This window comes from Prionailurus viverrinus, chromosome A2 (assembly GCF_022837055.1).
Source record: "Prionailurus viverrinus isolate Anna chromosome A2, UM_Priviv_1.0, whole genome shotgun sequence".
Taxonomy (NCBI): Eukaryota; Metazoa; Chordata; class Mammalia; order Carnivora; family Felidae; genus Prionailurus; species Prionailurus viverrinus.
Genome location: NC_062562.1, coordinates 7,889,860 through 7,913,183, shown reverse-complemented (window position 1 = coordinate 7,913,183; position 23,324 = coordinate 7,889,860). Strand labels below are relative to the sequence as shown.

Genomic DNA, 23,324 nt, shown 5'->3' with positions numbered 1-23,324 from the left:
CACAAACTGTGAGATCGTGACCTGAGCTGAAGTCGGATGCTTAAATGACTGAGCCACCCAAGCGCCCCAAGGCTTATTTTTGAGAGAGCGTGAGCAGGGGACAAAGAGAGGGGGACAAAGCATCCGAAGCAAGCTGCGTGCTGACAGCAGTGAGCCCGATGCGGGACTCTACCTGAGGTGAAGTTGGATGCTCAACCGACGGAGTCCCCCAGGTGCCCTGGGCTCCAGATTTTTAAAAATGATTTCTCTGGGGCGCCTGGGTGGCGCAGTCGGTTAAGCGTCCGACTTCAGCCAGGTCACGATCTTGCGGTCCGTGAGTTCGAGCCCCGCGTCAGGCTCTGGGCTGATGGCTCAGAGCCTGGAGCCTGTTTCCGATTCTGTGTCTCCCTCTCTCTCTGCCCCTCCCCCGTTCATGCTCTGTCTCTCTCTGTCCCAAAAATAAATAAACGTTGAAAAAAAAATTAAAAAAAAATGATTTCTCTTTGATATTCTCAATTTCTTCATCCATTGTTCTTTGGACTTTATTTTCCTTCTAAGCTCTTTAGGCGTATTATTTTAAATTCTTTGTCTACTGAAGTCTGAGGCCTGTGTTTTGTTAGGCTTGGTTTCTGGAGATTGAGGGTTTGATTTCAGTGGGCCAGGCTTCCAAGTTTCTTTGTATGCCTCATCATCTTTTGTGGAAACTTGGGCATTTGATAAAACACCCACATCACCTCTGTGCAGACTGGCTCCACGCAAAGAAAAGACTGCCTCTTCAGCCCAGCATGAAGGCCTTTCCTGGGCAAGGGTCTTCCCTCGGTCTGTGGGTGTGGTTTGTTCTCAATTCCCCTGTAAAAATATCTGCTTTTAATTGTATTAGTTTCTGTAAGAGTTTCACAAGTCCAAATCCTAGACCATTTGAGCACCTTCGCATTGATTGACTCCACCGTTTTTTTTAGAAGATTTTATTTTTTTAAAGTAATCTCTACACCTAACGTGAGGCTCGAGCTCACAACCCCGAGACCAAGAGTCGCGTGCTCCGCTGACTGAACCAGCCAGGCGCCCCAACATAATCCTGTTGTTATTTGTGGTTTGTGGTCGTCTTTATCACTACAATTCATTCCACCTCTCTCTCTTTGACCACAGATGTCACCCTGGCAGTCTTTGGCAAGAAGGCACTGACAAAACCATGATGCACATTTTTGGAATCAATAACGGAGGACGAGAAATTTAATTACCAAAATTATGACTACAGAATAAAAAACAAAATTGGAGGAAAAAATATCTGAACTCGTCTGCACACGATGACCCTTGGAATGCATAATGCTGACAAAATTACAGGTTGACTTGAAAAGCCACAATCGCAATGGGACGTTTTAATATATCCTATCAGGAAATGGAGAAGATAGCATTTGTTAATATCCAACAGTTAATAAAAAATTTTAAGGACCATGGACAGAAACAGTGGTTTGAGCTTTAGGAAATGTTTTAAATCACATAAAAACATAATTGAAAATATACCGAAGACTTATGTTCAGATGTGAGTAATCAGAAACACCCACAATCTGCCTGATAAGGAGAAGGTGCTTATTTTCACATGAAAAGGCTTATTTTCACAGAAGTCACTGTACAATGCGGTAGAGGAATAGGTTACCATGGGGTTCCTCTTGGCTGCATGTTGTAGCTGTACTGGTGAAATCGGGAACACACAGTAATTAGGAGTGTTAACAGAACGAGGGGTTTACTACACAAATTAGACCCTATACAAATACAGTCCAGAGAAGAGGGAAGTCAGCGCTCTAAAGAACATTCTCAACCATGATGGTCTGGTGGACACATGATGGCTTGCGGGAAAATCCAAGCGGCATCAACCTTTGCCAGGTCGTAGACCTCGTGGCGGCATCTGTGGAAAGCTACAGCTCTGAGAAAATGGAAGTCAAGTTGCTGGCGGTGGTACTGAAGATACTCTTGACGGGCAGGGCAAAGAACCAGCAAAACGGGCTGGAAGGTGTAGGCAAAATTCCTATGGTATCGATCACTGTCTGTACCGTGATTCCAAAAACTAAGGCCTTCTTCCTTTCTGCCTTCCGACTCTCACGCAAGTGAGGCTACCGGTGAATTCTAACAGGAAACTATAAAGAGAGCAGATTCTAGAAAATTAGGTCCCAACATTACCCATGTTGACCTAACGCATTCCAGGAGTGCTATCTCCAATGCTACATTTTTTTTTTTTTGGTCTCTTAAAAGTATAATCTCCAAATCACAGTCGGAAGAAATGACAGAGTCAAGGGAAAAGATGTAAACAGCAATTCCAATGAGATTATACCCTATGAAAAACTCTGCATACTTACAAATTGATGCCTACAATTTATTAACCAGGAAAGAAAAGATTCTTTGGATAAAAAAAAAAAAAAACAGAAACCATTTCACATATGAAAGGAGGAATATTTATAATAGACAAGGAATATCCAGTACCTGTGACGGGAGGTCAATAAGAAAATCCCAACAAATACCAAAATGTCATTATACCATGGCCCCTTCGCATTCAGAACAGTTAAAAAATTATATAAAAATTAATACTTACATATTACAAATACACCGTAACTCACCCATAGATCCAACAGACTTGAAAATGGAAAGACAAAACTTTTACAAACTGATTTAAGGAAAAAGACTACTTACTAAGCTTCCGTACTATTGCTTAAACAATGCTCACAGAATTGTCTCAACTCAACGTTCAGCTGAAAAGCAACAACCAGAAGCTATAGTCCAGAGACTGAGTTTCAGAACAAAATTCATTATCTCCAACTTCTGAAGCATTTCTTTCATGTTGTGAACTCTCCGGAGTACCGTCTTTGAATGTGCATCAGACTTTCCCATATTTCTTACATTTATGTCATTTTTCTCCAGTGGTGTTTTTACATGACTCTGTGTTTGTTAAGACTGAACGCTCTCCTGTACTTTTCAGTTAACAATGTACCTATCTTGTGTGCATTCTCATCACATGTTTGTGTAAGGATGTGGGCCAATTGAAGGCTTTCCCACAGTGTTTACACTCAAGAAGTTTCTCTCCAGTGTGAATTCTTTCATGGCTTCTAAACGAACTGGGTCGACTGAAGGCTTTCCCACATTCTTTACATTTATAAGGTTTCTCTCCAGTGTGCACTCTCATGTGTCCTCGGAAGGTTGTACGATAAATGAAGGCTTTCCCGCATTCCTTACATTCATAGGGTTTCTCTCCCGTGTGAGTTCTTTCATGGACCTGAACATAACTCGAACAACTGAAGGCTTTACTGCATATTTTACATTCATAGGGTTTCTCTCCCGTGTGAGTTCTTTCGTGTATCCGGAAGGAGCTGGGACAATTGAAGGCTTTCCCACATTCCTTACATTTATAAGGTCCGTCTCCAGTGTGTGTCATCATATGTCTGCGAAAACTGGTGAGGGAGACGAAGGCCTTCCCACATTCCTCACATTTATAGGGTTTCTCGCCAGTGTGAGTTCTCCCGTGTATTTGCAAACCGAGAGGAGAGCTGAAGGTCTTCCCACACTGTTTACATTCATAGGGCTTCTCCGCGGTGTGAGTCCTTTCGTGTCTTCGGAAGGACGTGGGACAACTGAGGGCTTTCCCGCACAGCTTACATATATAGGGCTTCTCTCCAGTGTGAGTTCTCACATGCACTTGAAACGTGGTGAGCCAATGGAAGGCTTTTCCGCATTCTTTACACTGATAGGGTTTCTCGCCAGTGTGAGTTCTTTCGTGTGTTCGGAAGGAACTGGAACAACTAAAGGCTCTACCACACTGCTTACATTCGTAGGGTTTCTCTCCGGTGTGAGATCTTTCATGTATTCGATACGAACTGGGACAGCTGAATGCCTTCCCGCACTCCTTACATTTATAAGGTCCGACTCCAGTGTGTGTGATCATGTGCCTTTGAAAGCTCCCGAGAGAAATGAAGGCTTTCCCGCATTCCTTACAGTCATAGGGTTTCTCTCCGGTGTGAGTTCTCTCATGTTTTCGAAGAGAGCTGGGACAACTGAAGGCTTTACTACACTTCTTACATTCGTAAGGTTTCTCTCCCGTGTGAGTCCTTTCATGACTTCGAAAGGAGCTGGGACAGCTGAGGGCTTTCCCGCACTGCTTGCACTGATAGGGCTGCTCCCCCGTGTGCGTCCTTTCATGTGTCTGAAAGGTCTGATGATATCTAAAGGCCTTTCCACACTGTTTACACTGATAGGGCTTCTCTCCGGTGTGAGTCCTTTCGTGTTTTCGAACGGACTGGCGATATCGAAAGGATTTCCCACATTCCTTACATTTGTAAGATTTCTCTACGCTGTGGTTTCTTTCATGTTTTTGAAAAGGCTGGAGATAACTGAAAGCTTTTCCACACTCTTTACATTTATAAGGCTTTTTTCCATACTCCTGATACTTGTATGGCTTTGGCGAAGTGTGAGATCTCTTATGCCTATTAAGGGATGAATGGCGCATAAAGACTTTTCCACACGCGCTGCACTCCCACGGTTTTACCTCGGTAGAAGTCTTCTTGTTCAGGTTAAGATGCGGAACAAGGCTGAAGTTTCCTCCACACTGACCACCTTCTTTACTCTGATGGAGCCTCTCTACCATAGGACTCCTGAAAAAAAAAAAAATCCAGCGGTGTATTATTGATTTGTGACTGCCTACCTATTAGTAAATACTAGGATTCCATTGTTACAATTCATAGGAAAAGGGTAGGTTTTTCTGTCTTGTCTGAACTGTTTGAAATATTCTGCTCGTCCAAAACTCTTACGTGAAAGTAGTGAGAGTCATATGTGGAGTTTCTGAATACTATCTACAAACGAACTCTTTTGCAAACACTGAACAGCTGTCACATTTAAGAAAACACTTCGGTGAAAATTTTCTAGGAAAACCTACATCTGAAGCTGGGCTGTCTTGTGTCTTTTTTTTTAATGGGTTTTTTTTTAATGGGTTTTTTTTAATGTTTTTTTTTTAATGTTTGTTTTTGAGAGAGACAGAGAGAGAGTGCGAGCAGGGGAGGCACAGAAAGAGAGGCAGACCCACAATCAAGAGCAGGCTCCAGACTCCAGGCTAATAGCACAGAGCCTGACGCGGGGCTCAAACCCACGAACCACGAGATCATGACCTGAGCTGAAGTCGGATGCTTAACCAACTGAGCCACCCAGGCGCCCCATGTCTGCTTGCTTTTCAATTCTTGCAACATACAAAGATTCCTTTGGATGCTCCTTTCCACCGTGAGTGCAAGTTACCTTAGATTTCTTCCCTGGTTTTTGTACTGATCATCAATGTTATGGTCTTTCCACTTTTTCCCTACAATGCAAACCCAGAAAAAAAAACCAATAAATTATAGAAGAATTATTACAAGTCCACGATGAGCTCTGCCCATGCCTGATTTGCCAAAGTACTCCTTTGCCCCGTTCCAAACCAGAGAGCACTGATGGGCAAGGAACACGCATCCTCTAACTGACGGGGGGAAAGTGAGCCGTCATCCTTACCTACTGAGGCCAGGTTCCTCAAGGTTTCCCGCATCACATCTCTGTAGAGTTTCTTCTGGGAAGGATCCAACAGAGCCCATTCCTCCAGGGTGAAGTTTACAGCCACATCCTCAAAGGCCACTGCGTCCTAAAACATCCCACATACGTGTGGAGGAGGGTGGATGAGACAGCACTAGGAATCTATAGTCAATTCATAAGAAGTTCACATGATTCTGTGATCTCAAAATACTCTATGACTCGGTCATCAGAATTCCCACTCTCTCTACAATATCATCTCCTCAAAAATTTGGTAGTGTCATGAATACATGGAAATTCTCTCTACTTTGGGGGCACCTGGGTGGCTCAGTCGGTGAAGCGTCGACTCTTGATTTCGGCTCAGGTCAGGATCTCGCGGTTCCTGAGATCGAGCACCGCGTCAGCGCACAGCCTGCTTGCTCCCTTGCTCGTGGGCTCATGCTCCTCTCTCAAAATAAATAGATAAAAACTTTTTTAAAAAAGAATTATTCCTACTTTTACTATGTTTACTACGTTCACTTCCAGTCTCATTGCTTTCTAGTGGTAGAGTCCCAAGCACGTTGGGAAAGGAAATACTATGCAAATGAAAGAAACATTTCCATTGTAAGGCCACCAATTCCTTGAGAGAAAAAGCTCGCCTCCTTCTTTATTACCCGTCATGTCACACAGCACTCCATGAAGCAGAGGGGCACAGCCACGTCAAGTTTTAATGAATAAAAACACAGTGAAACATTGAGAGCTTTTGCTTCTTTAAAAAAAATTTTTTTAATGTTTTTGAGAGAGAGCGAGCGAGCGAGCGAGAGAGAGGACGTGCAGGGGAGAGGCAGAGAGACAGAGGGAGACACAGAATCGGAAGCAGGCTCCAGGCTCCGAGCTGTCAGCCCAGAGCCTGACGCGGGGCTCGAACCACCAAACCGTGAGATCATGACCTGAGCCGACGTCGGATGCTTAACCGACTGAGCCACTCAGGCGCCCTGAGAGCTTCTGCTTCTATTTCCACTGCCAACCATGAAAGGCCAGAAGGCCCGTGGGAATCCAATTGGTAACTAGGACCAGCTAGCCATATTGTCCCCAAGTACTCCAGGCCATCAGGAATAGTCTGACGCAGCTGGCCGAATGAAAATACTCTGGCAGAGAAGTGTTCGCTTTCATCTGTCTATAAAAATATCTGTCAGAGATTCACTCATTCCCTCCTATCCGTCCCATTTCATGGGGCGAGGATGTCATTCAGATATTACAGCTTATGTATGAAAAAGAAGGCATCGCAGCTCCGAACCCCACAAAACCTCTCTACGCAAGGGCCTCGGAGCCGCTTCTCGCCAACTTTTAAGCACGCGTATGCACACACGCTGAGATGACAGGATGCTCGGCAGAACCGTAACAGCGTGCCTCAGGCCCCGCTGAGCTTGAGGAACTGGATAAACATTGCAATCTGCGAGAAAGTTCACTTGAAAGCCACAGTGGTTTGACGGTCATGCACACTCATCATTAGGAAACACACAAAAGGTTCAGCAGTGTTTTTTTTTTAATAAATTTATTTACATTGAGAGAGAGCATGAGCAGGGAAGAGGCAGAGAGAGACAGGGAGAGACAGAATTTCAAGTAGGCTCCACGCGGTCAGTGCAGAGTCTGACGCGGGGCTCAAACTCACGAACCAGGAGATCACGACTTGAGCCGAAACCGAGAGTCAGACGCTTACCCAACTGAGCAACCCAGGAGCCCCGTCCGTGTTTTCTCCCAAAAGAACACAGAGGTTCCCTTCTCTGATCTCAGGAGGCAGTGACACTCAACCAGTTGCCCTAGAGGCTGCCCTTCCATTTCCTGCACTTCTGACCCCTCGTGTGGGGCCCAGGGGCATGCCAGCCTGACCTCTGGGCACAGATATCCCTCAGGTACACAATTCCCCTAAATGCTGGTCTCTGAACAAGATCATTAACTCACTGAGGTCTACGTGCAGGTGATAGAGAAATGGCTCCCATACGGTAATTTGGATGGTAGATTTCACCCATCTGGTTAAGAAAAGAGAACAGGAAATCCACACTTCTTGCGAGATCCACGGAGTAAAAGGAATTACTTGGATTGGCTCAATTACTTGGATTGGCTCCAATTACTCTGCAGCGCTGGCTCATAAAAGTGTCCTAGCACCTCGCATGTGGAAGAGAGTGAACGTTATTAGCAGGCCTGAGACGGCGGATCCTTACAAATGCCTGCTCGCGGTGTCGGTCCTTCCTTCATTGGTATCTGGGAGCCAAGATACAGGAGGGACCTCCCCAACCTGATGAGAGTGACTCAGTGTGCCCAAACTGTTTAGGCAAAGATTATGACGTATCCCAAACTCTTGTGTTCGTCCTGAGAGTCCGAACTTTGGTTATGCGCAGTAGAGGGGGCCTATGTGATCTAGGCACGGAGTCCCGAATGAGCTTCCCTGGAAGACAGTATTTTACATGTGTTGTTACAACTTGTTGCTTGGGGAAGTGAGCCCATCCTATGGATTACAGTAGGAGATAACATCTCCTTGAAGCCTGCATGTGGTTTCCTCCAAAACCAATTTATTTATATTTTTTTAAGGTGTGTGTGTGTGTGTGTGTGTGTGTGTATTTTTAAGCCATCTCTACACCCAACAGGGGGCTCCAACTCATGACCCAGAGATCAAGAGTCACAGGCACCAGGGGCGCCTGGGTGGCTCAGTCGGTTGGGTGTCCGACTTTGGCTCAGGTCATGATCTCACAGCTTGTGGGTTCGAGCCCTGCATGGGGCTCTGTGCTGACAGCTCAGAGCCTGGAGCCTGCTTTGGATTCTGTGTCTCCCTGTCTGTCCCTCCCCTGCTCACTTTCTCTTTCTCTCTCTCAAAAATAAATAAACATTAAAAATAAATTTAAAAAAAAAAAAGCATCACAGGCTCTACTGACTGAGCCAGTGGAGCATCCCCCTCCAGGACAAATTTAACTGAACACTAAACAAGACTAATGAATGATATTTAATAATCCTAATGGAAAAAGATGTACATTTTTCTTGAACAAAGAAGAATGAAAAAAAGTGAAAATATGGTACATGTTCTTAGAAATAACTTCACTTCTTAAGATGTTTCCTCTCCCCAAATGTGTCTTTATTAAATTCCAACAATCCCCAAAACAGACTTTTTATTAGACCTCCAAACCTAAAAGGAAAAACAAATGTCCAAAAATGGTCAAGGTCTTCCAAAGAACAAAGTGGCGGCTTGCCGAATATACATCAAAGATTTTCAAATCACAGTGTTCCAGACAACATAGCATTAGCAGAGAGAAAAACAGACCAAGGGAAAGGAAAAGTGTCTTCCGTGGACCAGCATGAAATGTCAAAAGCTGGTCAAGGGCGGATCAGGCACTGTGGAGCACTGGCAGACATCTGACGCCCTTTAATACATGGGGCAAAGACGAACTGTCACCTAACTGGAAAAGCGCATTATATTCCCTCCTATCCCGAGGAAAATAGCCAATTCACTGTAGACTTCAATGTGAAAGATAAAACCAAGGCACTTGTAGAAGCCATAGATAAATACTTTATTGATCGAAAAATAGGGAGAATTTTCTCAGGTAAGGGAAAGAGTAACATCTCAAACGAGACAGGGGCGCCTGGGTGGCTCATTTGGCTAAGTGTCTGACTTCGGCTCGAGTCATGATCTCACGGTCCGTGAGTTCGAGCCCCGCCTCGGGCTCTGTGCTGACAGCTCGGAGCCTGGAGCCTGCTTCAGATTCTGTGGCTCCCTCTGTCTCTGCCCCTCCCCTGCTTGTCCTCTCTCCCTCTCTCTCAAAAATAAACATTAAAAAAAATTTAAAAAGGTCTAAATGAGAGACTGAACAACTCATATATAAACTAAGGAAATCAAAAAACACAAGATATAAGAAAATATCTGTAATACATGCAACATTAAAGAGTTTAGTGTGCAGAGTAAGACTCAACATATAGTTTTAAAAATGAGAAAATAATCAAAACATATTTAACAGAAGATGAAAGACCATATGCGAAAAAATGTCTCTCTCAAAAATAAATATTAAAAATATTTTTTAAAGTGAAAACTAAAAGAACACTGTTTAGTGGGGGAGGCGGGGGGGGGGGGGGAACAGATGGTAAAGGTTTTGAAGAATAAAGAATCCAGACAGAGGTCACATGTGGTGTCGGATGGAGAGGAGTCAGGTCAGGAACATTGGGAGGCTGACAACTGCTCAATGCCCACTTATAAATCTTAATGATCACAAACATGTTTATACTGTTATTACCACAAAGTCTTCTGCTAAGGCATCAGGCACATTATTTTCTGGATATATTTAATGATAAAAATTTAAAGAATTAAGTTTGGAGAAGTATGTTTTTTCTTTTTTTCTTTTTTTCCCCTGTAAGGTGGAAATCTGAGTACTAGTTCACAGATTTTTGGCAGCAAAAACTGGTAACAAGGGTCTATTTTGAAAGAATTGGTGGGGCGCCTGGCTCAGTGGGTTAAGCGTCCGACATCAGCTCAGGTCGTGATCTCACGGTTCGTGGGTTCGATCCCCGCGTCGGGCTCTATTGCTGACAGCTTGAAGCCTGCTTCGGATTCTGTGTCTCCTTCTCTGTGCTCCTCCCCAGCGCACGCTCTGTGCCTCTCTCTCAAAAATGAATAAACACTAAAAACAATTTAAAAAAAGAGAAAGAATTGGTTATATACTTACCTTTTACTTATTTTAATATTTATTTTTTGAGAGAGAGACAGAGCATGAGTGGGGCAGGGGCAGAGAGAGGAGGAGACAATGTGAAGCAGGTTCTAGGTTCTGAGCTGTCAGCACAGAGCCCCATGTGGGGCTTGAACCCACAAACCTTGAGATCATGACCTGAGCCAAAGTTGGGACATTTAACAGACTGAGCCACCCAGGTGCCCCACACAGTCACCGTTTAAAAGCAAAGGGTGACGTGTCCTGGTATGGAAAGATGTGAAGGATTTATCAATAGAATAATTAAGCAAAATGTATTCCAACAGATACACCGGTGTACCTTTTCTTTTTTTTTTTAATTTTTAAATTTTTTAATGTTTATTGAGAGAGAGCATGAGCAAGTGGGAGAGGGGCAGAGAGAGAGAGAGAGAGGGAGACACAGAATCCGAAGCAGGCTCCAGGCTCCAAGCTGTCAGGCCAGAACCCGACATGGGGCTCGAACTCCTGAGCCATGAGATCATGACCTGCGCTAAAGTCGGACGCTTAACCCACTGAGCCACCCAGGGGCATCGCCCCCTTTAAGGCTTCTGACAGAATAGGCACAAGTGATGAACTCAAAGCCTTTGGTGATGAACCCAATCTCCAGCCCCTCTTCCCTCTCCAGAGCCTGGGAAGTGGAGCTGAACATTCTAAGCCTCCAATCAAGGCCTCGTGTTTCTGGTGTCCAATCCCCATCCTGAAGCCATCTGAGGCATTTCTGGGCGGGCTCCTAGAACAGAAGACTGCTCCATCACCCTTATCACTCAGGGAATTCCAAAGGCTCCGGAGATCTTGGCCAGGAACCACGGACAAAGACCAAATATCTTCCCTGTATCTATGAGGAAGAAGAGGACAGCCCGGGGGGCCCAGGCTCAACGAAAGACTGAGACTAAATCCTACGACTGCAGAATGCTTTCCCCTCCGCCCACACTTACCTCGGCAGCAGCCGGGCTCCTGTTTACTAATACGTGGGAAAGAGCTGCACATTCCAGCCCTCATTTGAGAAGCTTCTGGAGAACCCCACAGATGACAGGGGTGACAAAAGAAAGGACGCCCGAGAAGTTTTAGTTTCTGCCACAGGTACAACAAATCATAATAGAGACTAAGCCTGTGAGAAGTAAGGGAGAGGATCCACCTTCAGAAATACCAAAATAAAAGCTGTGCTGTCTAGTTAACATGTTTACAACCTACTGGAAATATATATATGGCCCCCCCCTCCCATAATGGAGTCCCGAATCCTTGGACATTTCACTTCTTGGTTTCTCTTCCCCGCTCTAGTTTGCAGGCTTATCTTGGTGGGCTCTGAAATGAGCATGAGCCAAAGAACAAAGGGGGGACTGAAAGTCTCCGCATCACCTCAGGAAATGTACATTTGTTCCAATTAGACTACTTTAAAATGTTTTTTTGTTGTTTTTTAATGTTTATTGATTTTTGCGAGAGAGTGGGGGTAGGGGCAGAGAGAGAGGGAGACACAGGATCTGAGGCAGGCTCCAGGCGGTCAGCATTTAGCCCGACACGGGGCTTGAACCCACAGACCGTGAGATCATGACCTGAGCTGGAGTCAGCTGCCCAACCGCCTGAGCCATCCAGGCGCCCCAGACTACTTTTTTTTTTTTTAATGTTTATTTATTTTGAGAGAGAGAGAGAGAGAGAGAGAGAGAGAGAGAGAGAGAGCATGCGCGCAAAAGAGAAAGTGGGGGAGGGCCAGAGAGAGAGAGAGAGAGAGAGAGAGAGAGAGAGAATCCCCAGCAGGCTCCACGCTGTCAGCGCAGAGCCCGACGTGGGGGCCGATCCCACGAACCAGGAGATCATGACCCGAACTGAAATCAAGAGTCGGACGCTCAACCGACTGAGTCACCCGGCTGTCCCCCAATCAGACTACTTTCTGCCTCACGTGGGCACAGGCGACGTCCAGGTAAGGCTCTCGCTTCAGCCAGTGAAGAATCAGGGGGGGGACACGCACCCTGGAGATAAACTGTCTGCTGTAACTGCCCCGAGCATGCCTGTCCATCAAGACACCCGTTCCTGCAAGAAGGTCGAAGAAAACCTCGATCCGCTGTGCTCCGAGTCTCCGCGCCCCTCCTCTGATCGGGTCGGTGGCCTTATTTCTCACAAACCCTTAGCCAGATAAACTTAAAACATCACACTAACGGCCTCCTTTTATTTATTTTTTGAAAGGCCTATTTGCCTCAGTTCCTTCTCAGCACATGAGGTCTGCCTTCAAACAAATAAAACAAAAAATCCCATAGCATACTAGTAAGACATTTCACCTTGAAAGAAACCAGAGGGAAAAACACACCTCAGATATAGAGAAACAAAGAATTAATTTATACTCATCCCCCCCTCCATAAAAAAACCATGCAAGCAAGAAGAGAGTGGAATGAAATATTTTAAAGGGTTGACAAACGATGTGCCCAGAATTCTGTGTCGAACAAAATTATTCTTCAAGGGTGAGGGAGAAATAAAGACTTTCCGAGACAAACAAAAATGGAGGGAATTTTCCACCAGTATACCTGCTTTGCAAAAAAAAAAAAAAAAAAAAGTGAAAGAAACTTCTTCAAAAAGCAGGAAAATGATGAAGAAAGGGAGGGCATTTCAGAAGGAGTAAATTTTAAAAATTCTTCACCTGAAAAAAAAAAAAAGAACTTCATCTGATAGATAACTATGGTATATATTAATCCAATGATATCAATAGTCACTTTATTTTTTTAAGTGTGTGTGGGGGGGGGGCAAGTGCGCATGGGGGAGGGACAGAGAGAGAGAGCGAGGGAGAAAGAGAGAATCCCGAGCAGGCTCCAAACCATCAGCATGGAGCCCGACGAGGGGCTCAAACTCACAAACCACGAGATCATGAACTGAGCCAAAATGAAGAGTCAGACACTTAACCGACTGAGGCACCCAGGCACCCCTATCAATAATCACTTTAATTTTTTTTTCTTGAAGAGGTTTTTTTTTTTTTAATTTTTTTTAATGTTTGTTTTTGAGAGAGAGACACACACACACAGAGTGCGAGCAGGGGAGGGACCGAGAGAGCGGGAGACACAGAATCTGAAGGAGGCTCCAGGCTGTCAGCATGGAGCCTGAGGCGGGGCTCAAACCCACAAACCGTGAGATCATGACCTGAGCGAAGTTGGACGCTTAGCCAACTGAGCCACCCAGGAGCCCCATAAAACACAGTCTTTTCAACAAAAAGTGACAGGAAAAGTAGAATCCACGAGAAAAAAATCTAGACACAGAGCTTGCACCTTTCACAAAATTTAACTCAAAATGGATTCATAGATCTTATAGAAAACTGAGACTAAAAAATTCCCTGGAGATAGCACAGGAGAAAATTTAGGAGACCTAGGGTTTGGTAATTATTATTTTTAGATCCAACACCAAATCAGGATCCATGAAAGTAAAAGATACCAAGTTTGGCTTTATTAAAATGAAAACCCACTCTGTGAAAGACAGTTAAAGAGATGGAAAACAGAAACCACAGACTGAGAGAAAATCTTTACAAACACTTCTCTGCTAAAGGGCTGGTATCCGAAATGTCCAAAGAACTCTTAAAAGTCAGTAAGACAAGCAACTCAATTAAAAATGGGCAAAAGATCTGAACACACACCTCACCAAAGAAAATACATAAATGCTAATTAAATATATAAAAAGATGCTCAACACCATGTCAGAAGAAATTGAGAAGGGGCGCCAGGGGGCTCATTCTGCTGAGTGTCTGACTTCAGGTCGTGATCTCATGGTTCGTGAGTTTGAGCCCTGCATCGGGCTCTGTGCTGACAGTTCAGAGCCTGGAACCTGCTTCGGATTCTGTGTGTGTCTCTCTCTGCCCCTCCCCTGATTGTGGTCTCTCTTTGTCAAAAATAAATAAACAAAAATTTAAAAAAAAAGAAATTGCAAATAAAAGAATGAGATATAGGGGAGCCTTGGTGGCTCAATAGGTTAAGCATTTGATTTCAGCTCAGGTCATGATCTCATGGTTTGTGGGTTCAAGTCCTGCATCAGGCTCTCTGCTGTCAGCACAGAGCCCACTTCCGACCCTCTGTCCCCCCTGCCCCCGCTCTGTCCCTCCCCTGCTCATGCTTCCTCACTCAAAAATAAACAAACATTAGGGGCGCCTGGGTGGCTCAGTCAGTTAAGCATCTGACTTCGGCTCAGGTCATGATCTCGTGGTTCGTGGGTTCGAGCCCCGCATCAGGCTCTGTGCTGACAGCTCAGAGCCTGGAACCTGCTTCAGCTTCTGTGTCTCCCTCTCTCTCTGCCTCTCCCCCACTCGCGTGCTCTCTCTCAAGAATAAGTAAACATTAAAAAAAGAAAAAATAATAAACATCAAAAAAATGAGATACCGCCAGATACTTATTACAATAACTAAAATTTAAGACCTTGAAAAAAAAAACAAACAATAGTAAAGATGTGAGAGAAAATCATTCATTCATTCCACCCTCATTCATTGCTGACGGGAGTGGAAAATGTATCCCTATTCTGGAAGACAGGCAGTTTCTTAAAAAATAAACCTATTTTTTTTTTTTTTTTTACCATACTATCCAGCAATCACCATCCTTCCTATTACGCCAAATGAGTTGAAAACTCATTCATAAAAAAACCTGCACATGAGGGGCGCCTGGGTGGCTCAGTAGGTTAAACATCCAACTCTTGATTTTGGCTCAGGTCACGATCTCACGGTTCACGGGATCGAGTCCTGCACTGGGCTCTGCGCTGACAGGGCAGAGCCTGATTGGGATTCTCTCCCCTACTCTCTCTGCCCTTCCCCTGCTCTTACATGCCCCCTTTCTCTCTCTCTCAAAAATAAGCAAATATTAAAAAAAAACTTTAGGGGCGCCTCGGTGGCTCAGTGAGTTGAGCGTCTGACTTCAGCCCAGGTCAGGATCCCACACTTCGTGGGTTCGAGCCCCACATCGGGCTCTGTGCTGACAGGCTCAGAGCCTGGAGCCTGCTTTGGATTCTTTGTCTCCTCCTCTCTCTGCCACTCCCCCACTCTATCTCCCGAAAATAAACACTGGAAAAAAAAACTTAAAAAGAAAAACCCAGCACCTGAATATTTGTAAGAGCTTTATTCACAGTTGCCAAGACTTACAGGTAACCAAGATATCCTCCAACAGATGAATGGAAAATTAATCAATGGAACACCCATATGATGAAATATTCTGGGATAACTGGAAATGAGGTATCCAGCCAAAGGACATGGAATAACCTCAAAGTCACATTGCTAGGGGAAAGCAGAGAATACGGTAAGGCTACAGACTGTATGATTCCAAGCACAGTTCTGGACAGCAAAGTTCTGGAAGGAACAAAAGCGGGAGGCGGTGAACGAGCTATGGTTGCCAGGGACTTGGGGGTGGGAAGAAGGAATGAATAAACAGATGGACGACAAAGGACGTTTAGGGCACTGAAAATACAGTACATGATACAGAAACGATCGGCACACATCATCTCACATTGCCAAAGCCCTAAGACTGTGTAACGCAGAGTCTAGTTATTGCAATGTTTATTTATTTTTGAAAGAGAGAGAGCGAGCAGGGGAAGGGCAGAGAGAGGAGACAGAACCCCAAGCAGGCTCCGTGCCGTCAGCACAGAGCCCGATGGGGGGCCTGAACCCACGAACCATGAAATCATGACCTGAGCCGATACCAAGAGTCGGATGCTTCACCAACTGAGCCACCCAGGCGCCCCAAAGTGTCCAGCTATTGTAAAGCGAGGACTTTGATGCATTAATACTGGCTCATCGAATGTAACAAATGTACCACACTGATGTGAAATATAAAAAAAAACAGGGCAAGCTGTATGAAGGCAGGGGGGTTATGTGGGAACTCTGTACATCCTGGTGAAGTTTTCTGTAAACCTAAAATTGCTGTAAAAAAAAAAAAAAGTCTATCGGGGGGGGGAAAAAAAAGAGGAAGACAGATGCGCTATTCACTCCCGATGACTAAAAGAAGCCACCGTTCATTCAACTCCTTTGAATTTATTCCAATAACCTACGATAGCACTCTATGAGGCCTAAACCCCGAGACGCGCGCGACCAGAAATTTCCACTCAGTGTCTTGGTGAGAGCTCGCCACTGTATGCTCTGAGCAGTGAAACTGAGTGCCTTCGTTACCAGCAGGAGCGTCTGGAACTCTGATGTGGAAAGGGGCCGATGTGGACAGGCGAGGCCCTACACAGACGCCTCAGCAGACGCGGAGACGTATTACCTTGCCTTTTATGTTGTGGGTATCTGTGAGGCGAGAGAGTCCCAGAATTCTTTGGCCACAGAGGGGCATCTCTTGGACAATCACCCGAGAGTCTGTAAACACAGGGGGACGCCACTGCTGCTCAGTGCCAAGACTGATGGCATACAGTTTGGGGCCTAAGGCCATCTCGCGCATCAAAAACCTAGGGACAGCTTGAGGCCGTCGCAGGGAACTCCAGGAGGCACGAGAGGAAGTCACTGAAGCCTCTGCTGTGAAACCGCTGGAGGGCACTAACAGGTTTGTCTGCTGCACAGCAATTTGACCGGCGTCCAGAATCTTCCCGTTTTGTTGTAAGGGGTGCCTATTCAGGATGGGTCATTTTACAAGTAACAGCAAAAACGGGTTCAGGTAAAATTTTAAACAAGGAATATGTTGCCTCCACAACACCAAAAGAATCTGAACAACAGTTACCTCTTTACCAAGAATTCTTTTTAAGAACTTAGACAAGGCGCGAAAGCCTCACATCGTATATACGGTGATGGCACGTCCCCTTTTCATGAGCTCTTCTTGTCAAAAGTTTTGAAGTCCCAAATGACTTCAGAGGAGGACGTCGTTGGTATTACACTACTTGACGGCCAACTGCACCTGGCAGACTGTTGAAACAGGCCCCGAACAAAACAGACTTGGCCAAACCTGTGACTGCACGACACTGATCTGTCGCTGAAGGGAGTCAGTCATTTCCATAACGGTGGGGACTGGGAACACAGCCTCGAGTTTGCACTACTTCATTCTGAGGGGGCATTCATTGCTTGCAGATTTAAGAATAGGTCAAATAAGGCTGTTCAAAGGAGAACCAGGGGGAATAATTACTTTTTCATTAAATTAAGTGGTTTCTAACCAATGGTTTCCAATCCCTCAAGGCCCTTTTTAGTTTACAGTGGGTCAGATTAAGTAATTTAACAGGGTGGGGAGGGGTGCAGTAAGATCTGTGGGGTCCCATAAGTGCCAAACACAAAATTTAAATTTAATTTAGGAGACACTGGGTTCAGACCTGCTCCGCTCAGTGCGGGATATTTAAGAACAACGGGCGCTAAGACCATGGGAAATCAGGTAAGACCGTGGTTCTCATGGTTAAGAGGAGACGTGCTTAGCTGTCCTGTCATAGTCAGCAACTCCCTTAAGATGATCAGGGGTACCCTGCTTAAGTTCAGTGGGGTCCCCGGGTGTAACTGCAAGGTGAGCCCTAGTACTGATCATGTGCCTGAGGTTCCTAAGTTAGCGCGTTAGGGCCGCCGGCAGGATGCATCCGGAAACTGTGCTGTGGAGGCCGGAAGCAGCAAGGAGGGTACTTTTATCTTTTTTTGTTGTGTAAATTCTTCTCGCAGATGTTGAATTTCCAACTGGTAAAACTGCAGAGCTGGGTTTTGAGACAGGGCAACTGAAGGGACCCCACGGGAAAAAGGCTGTTTTCTTTTTCTTCTCTGCTCCGTTTCCTGCTTCTATTCTTGCTAGGGCCTGCATCCCTGCCTTACACGTACCTTAACGTATGCTCTCTTTGTTGTTCTTTTTAATAATTTTTGTAATGTTTACTTATTTGAGAGAGAGAGGAAAGGGGGGGGGGAGAGAAGGAGGGACAGAAAGAGAGGGGAGACACAGAATCTGAGGGAGGCTCCAGGCTCCGAGCTGTCAGCACAGAGCCCGACGCGGGGCTCGAACCCACGCACCGCAAGATCATGACCTGAGCCGAAGCTGGACGCCTAACCGATTGAGCCACCCAGGTGCCCAAAACGTGTGCTCTCTTTGTAAAGGTCAAGGAATTAATGATATCTTTGGCGTTTTCCAGCAAAATACGTAACATCTAAGGAGTCAGCAGGGGGCGTCATCATATATGTTTTCCAGAACACTGACTCCAGATGATGCTGAGACCCCTGGCTCCAGGGTGTAAGTGACTTACGGAGGACACAGGACCACTCGCCCTGGTTGGACGAGTTCCCCGACACCGACACCCGAGAGGACACGTACACCAGACCACCGTCCTCCACAGAAACCCCAGGCCCTAAACAAAGATGAGACTCCTTCTCCTTCTCCTTTCTGAGCCTCCTAGGTGCTCCATCTGAATCTGCTCCATCTTTAATAAGCTCTCTCTCACCTCCTGCTGGCTGGCATTTGATTTCTATCCTGCACACAGCCAGGGAGCCTCTCGGCTGGTCCAGCGGAAACCCCTCTGGGTTCTCAGTCCCCGGCTGCCTGCATCAGCTTCAAGACTTTTTTCTTTTGCTTCCCTCCTGTCTTGTCTTTTCCCATCACTGGCTATACTTCGACGGAGGGGGCGGCCTCTCTGTCCTGGTATTTACACACCGTTTCCTCCAGAGAGCCCGAGAACAGTGCCATCAGGGTTAGGAGCCTCTCCCGTGACCACTGGCTGCCCTACAGGGCTTAAGGGCCCTGGACTTAAATCAAGTGGAACCAATCCCTTTGCTGTGCCACAGGGGCACCTGAGTGTCATGCCCTCTCCCTGGAGGCTCAGGATCTTGGCTGCAGTAGAGGCAGGGGCAGCAGCAGCAGAGGTACTTAAAGGTCCTGGAGAGTCCTCTGGGGTCAAGGAGCGTGGACTCAGGCCCCCGTCTACTGGCTGCCTTTCACCCTTTCTTCTCTTTCTCTAATTAACTGTTATTTCAGGACTGACCACCCAACGGGCCCTCCTTTTGCACAGGGTATAGTCCCTCTGCCCCCCACCCAGGCATGTGAGGCCAACCCAGCCTCTGTCACAGCTTCCCCCCAACACAGATCCAAACCAGCAAACACGTGGAACAGGACCACTTCAAGGAGGGCCTCAATCCTACACCCCTGCTCCCAAACACCTAGGGATCCTGGGAACGGCCACCTGAGCTGAGGCCGGGGAGGGTCACCAACACACCACAGGGCAGCACGGGTCACAGCGCGAGCTCCCCGGCACCCAGCGCCCACAGCACACACCGCCTTCGGGCAGCAGAGCTGGTGAGCAAGTCAGAGCAAGAGAAGCAGGCCCGCAGCATGGGGGTCACGTCTCGACAGGGCTCACGGTGACGAAACTTACGGTCGCCTGCAGAGATGTGGTTCCCGCGTACACGCATACATGCATCGAGATGGGAGGAAAAGGCTTACAAATCACATAACCAAGGCTCTGGGGACGGCAGGGCTGGCCCCTCAAGCAGCTCTGAAACGGCTGCAGAAACCAATGGAAAGAATCTGGTTTGGTGTTCCCCGGAGCTGGGAGGTGGGGCCGCGGCAAGAATTCTCGCACAGGGGTGGGGGCCTCCGAGACTGGAATCTCTTGCCATCTCTAGAGACACCCCCCAGACTTTCTCATCAGCTTGACCAAGTTGGGGGCATAAGAGAAAGAGGGAAGGAGGCGGCTTAAGCCGTGAGCAGCCAAACACCCAAAGACGTGCAATCTTGCTGCTCATTACAAGGAGGAAAACGCGGGGAAGAAAAACGTGAATCTGCGAGTGCTTGTTTTCATATAAAGAAACACGGACAGGATGCTCCAGAAATGATCGCCGCTTATTTCTGGGGGTGGCTGAAGCCAGAGCTCTGGAGTGGACCAGATTTTTACGAACCCATGCATCCATTAGCTAAAGGTTTTTTTTTTTTTTTAAAGTTTACTTTTTTTAATTTTTTTTTTTTAATGTTTATTTATTTTTGGGACAGAGAGAGACAGAGCATGAACGGGGGAGGGGCAGAGAGAGAGGGAGACACAGAATCGGAAGCTGGCTCCAGGCTCTGAGCCGTCAGCCCAGAGTCTGACCCGGGGCTGGAACTCACGGAGCGCGAGATCGTGACCTGAGCTGAAGTCGGACGCTTAACCGACTGCGCCACCCAGGCGCCCCTAATGTTTACTTATTTTTGAGAGAGAGGGCGAGAGAGTGCAGTGAGGGGCAGAGAGAGAGAGAGACAGGGAGACAGAGAATCTGAAGCAGGCTCTACACGGCCAGCAGAGAGCCTGATGTGGGGCTCGAACTCACGAACCGTGAGATCATGACCTGAGCTGAAGTCAGTCACTCAACCAACTGAGCCACCCAGGTGCCCCCCATGCATACATTATCTGAAGTAAATAGTCACTGGGACGCCTGGGTGGCTCAGTTGGGTAAGTGTCTGACTCTTGGTTTTGGCTCAGGTCATGATCTCAAGGTTCATGAGTTCAGGCCCCACTTTGGGCTCTGCACACTGTCAGTGCAGAGCCTGGTTGGGATTTTCTCTCTCTCCCTAGCTCCCCGCCCCTCCCCCACTAATGCAGTCTCTCTCTCAAAAATGAAAACTAAAAACTAAAATGAAATGAAATAGTCATATATATAAACCACATTTTTTACTGTTATTTTATTTTTATCTTTTAAGATTTAAGTAATTTCTACACCCAACATGGGGCTCTAACTCATAACCCCGAGATCAAGAATCACGTGATGCATCAACAGAGCCAGCCAGGTGCCCCATATTTTTCTAATAGCCTTTATTTTGAATGAACTTGTTTTGCTCTTTAAAAAAAAAAAAAAAAAAAAAAAAAAGGGGCGCCTGGGTGGCGCAGTCGGTTAAGCGTCCGACTTCAGCCAGGTCACGATCTCGCGGTCCGGGAGATCGAGCCCCGCGTCAGGCTCTGGGCTGATGGCTCAGAGCCTGGAGCCTGTTTCCGATTCTGTGTCTCCCTCTCTCTCTGCCCCTCCCCCGTTCATGCTCTGTCTCTCTCTGTCCCAAAAATAAATAAACGTTGAAAAAAAAAAAAATTAAAAAAAAAAAAAAATTGGGGGTGGGGTGGGGGGGATGCCTGGGTGGCTCAGTCAGTTAAGTGTCTGACTCTTAAATTCAGCTCAGGTCATGATCTCACGGTTTGTGAGTTCGAGTCCTGAATTGGGCTCAGAGCCTGCTTGCGATTCTCTCTCACTCTCTAATTCTCTCTCTCCCCCCCTCCCCCGCCCCTCCCGTTTGTGTTTGCTCTCTCAAAATAAATAAACTTAAAAACTATTCTTAAGATTAAGTAGCATATTATAATATACTAGGGATTTAGTCCTCACCCATTAAATGTATTAGGATTATCAAAGATTGATGCAACTTTTGAGTAGTTTTCCTCATATCAATTAAAATAGAAATTCATTTCCCTTAAACTTTAACAATATTTCAGAATTCAAATTTCCAAAGCTCTCTGGGGGCATACAAATAAAAAGCTGACCTAAAACATAAAATCTACCTGAGAACCTCAAATACACCCATCTCACATCTTGAGACTCTTTTGCCTAAAAAGGAACAGATACTCTGTTTGGTTTCATAATTCCTTGCCTTACTCCCATTGTATCTTTATTTATTTATTTTTTAAATGTTTATTTTTTTGAGAGAGACAGTGTGAATGGGGGAGGGGCAGAGAGGGGGGGGGGGAGACACGGAATCCGAAACAGGCTCCAGGCTCTGAGCTGTCAGCACAGAGCCCAATGTGGGGCTCGAACTCACGAGCTGTGAGATCATGACCTGAGCCGAAGTTGAACGCTCAGCTGACTGAGCCACCCAGGCGCCCCCTCCCATTGTATCTTTAAATCAACCTACATTTTCAAAGTCCAAGAACTAAAAATTCATTGCTCTCACAAAGAAAACAGGATCACTAATGGCTAAAGGAAACTACATGGAGTTAAAAGCTGCAATATGCAATATATAAACTTATATGAGAAAAGAAACGCAGGGGCGCCTGGATGGCTCAGTCGGTTAAGCATCCGACTTCGGCTCAGGTCATGATCTTGCAGTTCGTGAGTTCGAGCCCCGCGTCAGGCTCTATGCTGACAGTGCAGAGCCTGGAACCTGCTTTGGATTCTATGTCTCCCTCTCTCTATGCCCCCACTCCCCTGCTCATGTTCTGTCTCTCTCAAAAATAAACATTTAAAAAAATATCTAAATATATATATATATATATAAACTCCATATATTCATATATCTCACAGTTAGTGGGTTCAAGCCCCACATCGGGCTCTGTGCTGACAGCTCAGAGCCTGGAGCCTGCTTCAGATTCTGTGTCTGTCTCTCTGCCCCTCCCCAGCTCTTGCTCTGTCTCTCTCTCAAAAATAAATAAACGTTTAAAAAAATGCAAATACTTGAATCAGGTGAGATAAGCAGCCTGCTTCCCCATGGTTCAGAAGGAAAACTCCCATTCCCAGTCTGTGGTCCAGACCTCACCTGTTGGGTTACAGCCCCCGGGCCCAGTTCCTGGTGATGGAGGTGTGGGGGTGGGGGCAACACCTGAGCAGCCACAGGAATGAAGTGACAGGAATGAAGGGTGGGAGCTACACATACACCTCTCTCAGGGCATAATGGAAACATTCGTCTCTCAGGGTTCAATTCTTGCAAGTCAGGAAACCACTGGCCAGATGTGACTTAAGGATCTGACTCAAAAGAACTTCCAAATTCACAAACTCTTTGTCCAGAAGGCAGATCTCCTGACCTTCCTGGACTTTGTCAATGTACACAAATTACTCCGAGTGCGCCTACACTGCAGACGCAAAGCTCAAGCCTGTGTCTAGAAACAGGCCCAAGGAGGGGGGCGCCTGGGCGGCTCAGTAGGTTAAGCATCCGACTCTTGGTTTTGGCTCACGCCATGATCTCACGGTTCGTGGGTTCGAGCCCCATGTCAGGCTCTGTGCTGACAGCGTGGAGCCTGCTTGGGATTCCTTCTCTCTCCGGCCCTCCCCCACTTGCACAGTCGGAAGGAAGGAAGGAAGGAAGGAAAAGGAGTCCAAGGAAACCACGATTACAACCTCAGAAGGAGAAACACTGCCCTGTTCCCTAACCCCACCCCCCATGTACACAAGCACCCCAGCTTTCCTTGGTTCTGCAGATTCTCTCAGCTCCTTCTGGGGTGTCTGAACAGGTAGGGCACCTGCTGGGGGAGGCTCTCCAGGAAGAACCAACTGGGCCTT

General features: G+C 46.3%; 1 protein-coding gene across 6 annotated transcripts in view; it reads right to left on the bottom strand.

The window, feature by feature from the left end:
- Positions 1 to 1,174: 1,174 nt before the first annotated feature.
- Positions 1,175 to 23,324, bottom strand: part of LOC125157593 (zinc finger protein 791-like) — a 42,949-nt gene continuing 20,799 nt past the window's right edge. For 2 of the 6 annotated variants that reach the window (XM_047844489.1, XM_047844480.1), the window contains exons 2-4: positions 5,494 to 5,673; positions 5,248 to 5,308; positions 1,175 to 4,613 (exon numbers count right to left, since the gene is read on the bottom strand). In XM_047844489.1, coding sequence (XP_047700445.1) covers positions 2,960 to 4,613; positions 5,248 to 5,308; positions 5,494 to 5,527 — 1,749 coding nt within the window. In that variant the 5' untranslated portion in view covers positions 5,528 to 5,673 and the 3' untranslated portion in view covers positions 1,175 to 2,959. Of the gene's footprint in view, positions 4,614 to 5,247; positions 5,309 to 5,493; positions 5,674 to 11,146; positions 11,468 to 22,697; positions 22,703 to 23,324 lie in introns of those variants that run through there. The other 4 variants (XM_047844515.1, XM_047844505.1, XM_047844497.1 and 1 more) reach the window with 4 other exon arrangements.